Source organism: Myxine glutinosa, chromosome 14 (assembly GCF_964187855.1).
Source record: "Myxine glutinosa chromosome 14, kmMyxGlut1.1, whole genome shotgun sequence".
Taxonomy (NCBI): domain Eukaryota; kingdom Metazoa; phylum Chordata; class Myxini; order Myxiniformes; family Myxinidae; genus Myxine; species Myxine glutinosa.
The window spans coordinates 44630363-44637082 of record NC_136274.1 but is presented as its reverse complement, the minus strand read 5'-3'; the positions used below and the strand labels follow the sequence as shown (position 1 = coordinate 44637082).

The following is a 6720-nucleotide window of genomic DNA, read 5'->3' as shown; positions in this document are numbered from 1 at the left end:
TATTTAAATCCAACTTAACATCAACATACTCCGTGGCGTAATGGTTAGAGTGTCCCCTCCGAGGCTGCGAGGTCGGTGGTTAAAACCCCGTTCCTAGTCATACCAAAGACTTAAAAAATGGTATGTGCTACTACCTTGCTTGGGAATCAACACTGAAAAAGATAGAGCATGGAAAACAATTGCAAACCATGCAGTATAACCTTTAGCAAACCATGCAGTATAACCTTTAGCATGAAACTGCTTTGGCAGCACCAACCCTGGAAAGTATGATACATTAAATCAAGTATATATATATGTATATATATATATATATATACACAGTGCATTCAGAAAGTATTCAGACCCCTTCACATTTTGTTATGTTGCAGCCTTCTGTTGAAATCGTTTAAATTCATTTTTTCCCTCATCAATCTACACTCAATACCCCATAATGACAAAGACAAAGCAGGATTTTAGAAAGTTTTGCAAATTTATTAAAAAGAAAAAACTGAAATATCACATTGACATAAGTATTCAGACCCTTTGCTATGACATTAGAAATTTAGCTCAGGTGCCTCCCATTTCTCTTGATCGTCTTTGAGATGTTTCTACACCTTGATTGGAGTCCACCTGTGGTAAATTCATTTGATTGGACATGATTTGGAAAGGCACACACCTGTCGATATAAGGTCTCACAGCTGACAATGCATATCAGAGCAAAAACCAAGCCATGAGGTCGAAGGAACTGCCTGCAGAGCTCAGAGATGGGATTGTGTCGAGGCACAGATCTGGGGAAGCCTACAAAAAAAAATCTCTGCTGCATTGAAGGTTCCCAAGAGCACAGTGGCCTCCATAATTCTTAAATGGAAGAAGTTTGGAACAACCAGGACTCTTCCTAGAGCTGGCCGCCCGGCCAAACTCAGCAATCGGGGGAGAAGGGTCTTGGTAAGAGAGGTGACCAAGAACCCGATGGTCACTGTGGCTGAGCTCCGGAGATCCTGTGTGGAGATGGGAGAAACTTCCAGAAGGACAACCATCACTGCAACACTCCACCGATCTGGGCTTCATGGCAGAGTGGCCAGACGGAAGCCTCTCCTCAGTGAAAGACACATGAAAGCCCGCTTGGAATTTGCAAAAAAGCACCTAAAGGACTCTCAGACTGAGAGAAACAAGATTCTGTGGGTTCTATATATTATAGAACAGGAATGTCTGTCCGTCTGTCTATCTTTCTGTCTGTCTGTCTGTCTGTCTGTCTGTCTGTCTGTCTGTCCCCAAACTACCTTCCTCAGTTTTGGGGCTAGCCCCACCAAACCTTCTGTGGAACGTTTTAGGGTCCCAGCGGATGTTGTAAGGTGTCATGCATGAAGTGCAAATATTCACCGTTGTATCCCTACACCGTGACCACATTGTATCCCTACGCCCCAGCTCGGATGGCGCTGAGGTGAATCGGGCCTGTATCGGCAGAATGAATAAACGTGTACGACAATTGCTCATAGTTTGTCGAGCTACCTTACATAAGGTAGGTATGAGGTTTCATAAATTCCTCAATAAAATTATGATTTTGAAATTGACTTGATACAAACCTGTCCCGAATACGGAAGTGAACAGATGACGACAATGAGCTGGTTTGATAATATCTCAATATAATCGTCATTTAACAAAGTATTTTGTTATAGGATCAATTTATGATTGGAATGATGCTGTTTGGAATTGAGTTAATACAATTATGATTTTGAATTTCCAACCGTACGTAACTGCTCCATATCCGGATGTAACGTCTGCACAAATTTAAATATTTGTTAACGCCACGAGTGTTCGTAAAAGTTTATTTTTTATATTAATGCTACTTAATTTGTGATTGGAGTTATGCTGTTTGGAATGAAAATCGAGATAGAGTTCAAATGAATGAGGAAATTACGTGAGAATTTCTACTTTCTAACCATGACATTCACGGATCGCCATATGCAGATTCCCCATTGACTGGGTATCGAACCATTCAAATGGACACTTTTCCATGCAAGTGCTTCACGAACCTGCTGTCCATGCTTGATGTTCGATTACAGGTGGCACAGGAATGTGGAATTTATTGGTTCTATGGTTTAGCATTCAACGTTTCCACATTATTTGTTTGCTTTCGGCTCCCCACCCGGTTATGTTATTATAAGCGTGAAAGTTTGTCTGTTTGTTTGTTTATTTGTTTGTTCTGAAACAGCGTCGCCATTTCTCAACGGATCTTCACCAAATTTGGCACCGGGGTCCCCATGCACCACAGAATCACTGATTAACCAAAAAATTCCACCGCCCCCACCCCCCCGGGGACCAAATTTACCATTTCTCAATGGATCTTCACCAAATTTGGCACGGGGTCCATTTTGGCAGAGTGGACGGGCGCCCGGGTCGAGGAGGAGTGTTGGAGCGCAGTTGGAGCGCAGTTGACAAAGACAATACCGTCGGGGTCACCGGGTCACCGAGACAATACCGGCCGCCGGCGGCGAGGCCGTCGGGGTCACCGTCACCTTCATTGGTGACCTACCGACATGGATACGGCAGTGACGCTTAAACTGCCTACCTTCTGGGAGGCTCACGCGGTGATTTCATTTTCATTTTTGGTTTTTGGAGAAATTTCATTTTTGGTTTTTCATTCCATATTCCACCACAGAATCACTGATGAACAAAAACATTCCACCGCCCCCCACCCCCCCCCCCCCCCCCCACCCCACGGGGACCAAATATGCCATTTCTCAATGGATCTTCACCAAATTTGGCACGAGGGTCCCCATGCACCACAGAATCACTGATGAACAAAAAAAAAAAACCCCGACCACCCCCACCCCACCCCCACCCACACCCACACCCCCCGGGGACCAAATTTGACATTTCTGCACTGCCTCCAAATCAAAGCTATTTCATCCGAGGATACTCTCTCATGGGATGTTTCAGTAGGCGATTGTTCACAGCCATTTGCAATAATGTTTACAAATACTGGTATTGTCAGTACAAAAGGTAAGATATAGTTATATTGATTTTGGTGTATGTTTTTCAGTCAATACGCATATTGTTTTTCACTCAGTGGTGTCATATACTACAAAACACTAACGTATGTTTTTCATTCCATACGGATATTGTTCTTCACTCAGGGGTGTCATATACTACTCAACACTAACGTTTCAATACATTTGTGTTTTTCTCCTTTCTTACAATCACTTCTCAGTAACTTCTTAAATGGGACCTAAGAGGCAACGTACTGCAAGTGCAGATGCACATGCAATACAAGTACAACAAAAGAGACAAAGAGAGTCCTCAACAGAGAGAGAAGCTCGACCTGCAGCCCAGCGAGCCAGACAGGCACAACTGTGATCAGCTCAAACTCCTGCTCAAACACAAATGCGAATTGCTGCACAGCAGACCAGGCAGACAGCACCCAGGGCTGCAGAAACTCCGGCCCAGACAACTTCTAGAAAAGCGGCCGATTTAGCCAGACATAACCCCAGTGTTATGCATCTTGAGATCCATTTGGAAAATGGGGAAAGAGTTTACTTCACAGAAGAAACCGCGCTGCAGCGAGCCCAGCAGCCACCTCGGACCTAACTAACTGCATTCTTTGAGTTGTGCAAACAGGATTCCTTTGCTAGAAGTCTTCTCTACTGTGAAGTGCCCAGATATTACACCTGGCAAGAAGGGAAAAAGGCATTTCAGCCAAGAAAGCAAGGTGCAACAATCCCTGGACACCCTCACATCAGATCCAGTCAAGTGTTAGGTCGTGTCTACACTGTTCATCGCTGCAACTCTGAGTGCTTTTATCTCAGACTCCTCCTGCACAACATTCATGGTCGAACCTCATTCCAGGATCTCAAGACAGTTGCTGGATAATGGATATGTCTGTGCAACATACCGTGAAGCTTGCCTGAGAAGAGGTCTCTTGGAAGATGATGCACACTGGAACAGTACCTTGGGAGAGGCTGCAGTCTCGCATTCTCCAAGCAAGATGAGGAGCCTCTTTGCTATCATTATCTGTGCCTGTTCACCATCCAATCCTGAGCAACTTTGGCATAATCACCAGGACAGCATGACAGAAGACATACTGTATCAAGCACAACAAGAGTCAAAAAACCCAAACCTGCAGTTTATCTCTGCCATACACAACCAAGCATTGGTACTCATTGAAAATACTGTACAGTCCATGGCTGGCAAGGATCTTCAACAGTGTGGACTGCCTGCTCCTGTATGAACTGAACCTGCAACTCTCAGTTGAGAGATGCTTCAGGCAACCACCTATGACATTCAACAGCTGCAACAGTATGTCCACCAAAATGAACCACTCTTGGTTCCAGATCAAAAAGAAGCTTATACAAGGATCAAACAATTGTTGACATCTGACTCGGGTGGAATTGTTTCCTTGATGCCCCTGGTGGAACAGGCAAAACGTTTTTGATCAACTTAATTTTGGCACAAGTTCGTTCACTACAGCAGATTGTTATGGCAGTGGCCTCATCTGGAATTGCTGCAACTTTGCTCACAGGTGGCAGGACTGCTCATTCTGCCTTTAAGCTGCCACTCAACCTGGCCCACAATGAGAGTCCTGTGTGCAATATTGGCAAGGGATCTGGAAAGGCACAGGTTCTAAAGCAGGCCAAGCTGATAGTATGGGATGAGTGCACAATGTCTCACAGACTTGCATTTGAGGCTCTCGATCGCACCTTACAGGATCTCAGAGGTAACGCTAAAATCATGGGTGGAGTCACACTCTTGCTCTCTGGAGATTTCAGGCAAACTCTACCAGTCATTCCAAAGGGCACACCTGCTGATGAGTTGAGAGCATGCCTCAAAGAATCCTATATTTGGAGACGAGTGGAAAAACTCCATCTTTCTACCAACATGAGAGTTGCACTTAATAGAGATGTCTCAGCAGGCCAGTTTCCAAAGGTTTTGCTTCAACTGGGCAATGGTCGGCTACCAGTAGACACTGAGACTGGAGATGTCACAATACCCCCAAATTGTGGAACAATCATCAACACATCTGTAGAAATGATATTAAAGGTTTATCCTAGCCTCTCACAGAATTATAAAAACCATGAGTGGCTTTGTGAACGTGCCATCCTTGCTCCCAAAAATGACATTGTGCAGGATATTAATGCCACCATCATTCAACAGCTACCAGACCAATCCACATGGTACAAGTCAGTTGACACTGTAGTTGATCTTGACGATGCTGTCAACTATCCAACAGAGTTTCTAAACTCTCTTCAGCCCACTGGCGTTCCACCTCACAATCTGCAACTGAAAGTGGGAGCCCCCATTATGTTGCTACGAAATTTGGATGCATCAAAACTCTGTAACGGTACAAGACTCACTGTCAAAACTCTTATGCCCCATGTGATCGAAGCCACCATTATGACTGGTTGTGCCAAGGGAGAGGATGTTTTTATTCCACGGATTCCCATCATCCCAACAGATATGCCATTTCAGTTCAAGCGCCTTCAGTTTCCAGTGAGACTATCATTTGCTATGACCATCAACAAGTCTCAGGGACAGTTTCTCAAGGTTGCTGGAGTTGAACTGACAAGTCCATGTTTCTCTCATGGTCAACTCTGCGTTGCATGCTCACGTGTTGGGGCAAGCACACATCTTTTCATCAGAGCACCAAACGGCAGAACAAGAAATGTTGTCTACCCCAGAGCTCTTACTGACTAAAACACATGTCTGTTAATATTTTACCTAGGCAGCGCTGGTGGCCCAGTGGATCATGTGTTTGCTTGCCACGCAGACGATCCGCGTTCCAATCCCAGCAGCGGCAAAAATTTGTGAAGCCACCAAATGCAGCCCGTTCTGAGATATAGTCCCTAAATGGATTGAACTTGGACCTAAATCACCAACTCACTCACTCTTTTTTACTTAAATGACTTAACTTATAGCAAGTTCTTATGTTATGTACATATAATTACATACAACATGAACTACATAACAACTTGCTATAAGTCAAGTCATTTACTTTCTACATATTTGGAACCCGGGCAACGCCGGGTACCTTTGCTAGTAGTTTATATGAATCTTTCAGCTCAGCCAAAATGAAGATCTCAAACTGGTTCCTGTTTTATTTCATGCTGAACTAAATCATATGTAGTGATGCTACAAATAATAATGTTCAGTGAGTTACATTTACTGCATTAAAGTTAGGCATCCACTTGTGCCACCACTACAGTGATACAGGTTTCAAGGACCTTTTAAAAGTCTCTAAAGACATCTCGCTTTGCCAAGTTGATGGTGGGTGTGCAGGCTTCCTGTTGTTAATGTTTTTCTAAGTACGTTATAGTTTTTATGGCTCTAAGCCATTCACTTTATCTTTATAATCGTTCTGGCTGTGTACCCTCAGAGCACTTTGCTCCTAAATAGTCCATGGGATGTTTTGCTTTTACCCTGCCTTCCAATCATCTCATGTTTATAAATTGAGCACAGCTTTTAGGCCTGTCTTTTTATGGATATTTCATGGTGGCACATTTCAGAGCAGAAACTTGCAAATGTGATGCCCTGAATTATCATACACTCTCAATAAAAGGCCTGTTCAACGGAAAAGGTTATTTTAAGATGCTTAGCTCAGGTTGCCTTTGGCCTTGTTCAGATGCCCTGAAAGTTCCTCTGTATTTCTTTTCACCTCATTAGGTAGTGAGATCATTGAACTTTTTGGCTGCTGTTTTCCATATGCCAATCTCCATTGTGTAACTGTATTTTCACTCACACTCTCAA

The 6720-nt window shown here is 43.8% G+C and overlaps 1 protein-coding gene across 1 annotated transcript; it reads left to right on the top strand.

Moving 5' to 3' along the window:
* The first annotated feature begins 4455 nt into the window (after positions 1 to 4455).
* Positions 4456 to 5809, top strand: LOC137439252 (ATP-dependent DNA helicase PIF1-like). Its single transcript, XM_068134983.2, has 2 exons — positions 4456 to 5592; positions 5699 to 5809. The coding sequence occupies exons 1-2, from the start codon at positions 4456 to 4458 to the stop codon at positions 5807 to 5809; spliced, it is 1248 nt and encodes a 415-aa protein (XP_067991084.2).
* Positions 5810 to 6720: the final 911 nt, after the last annotated feature.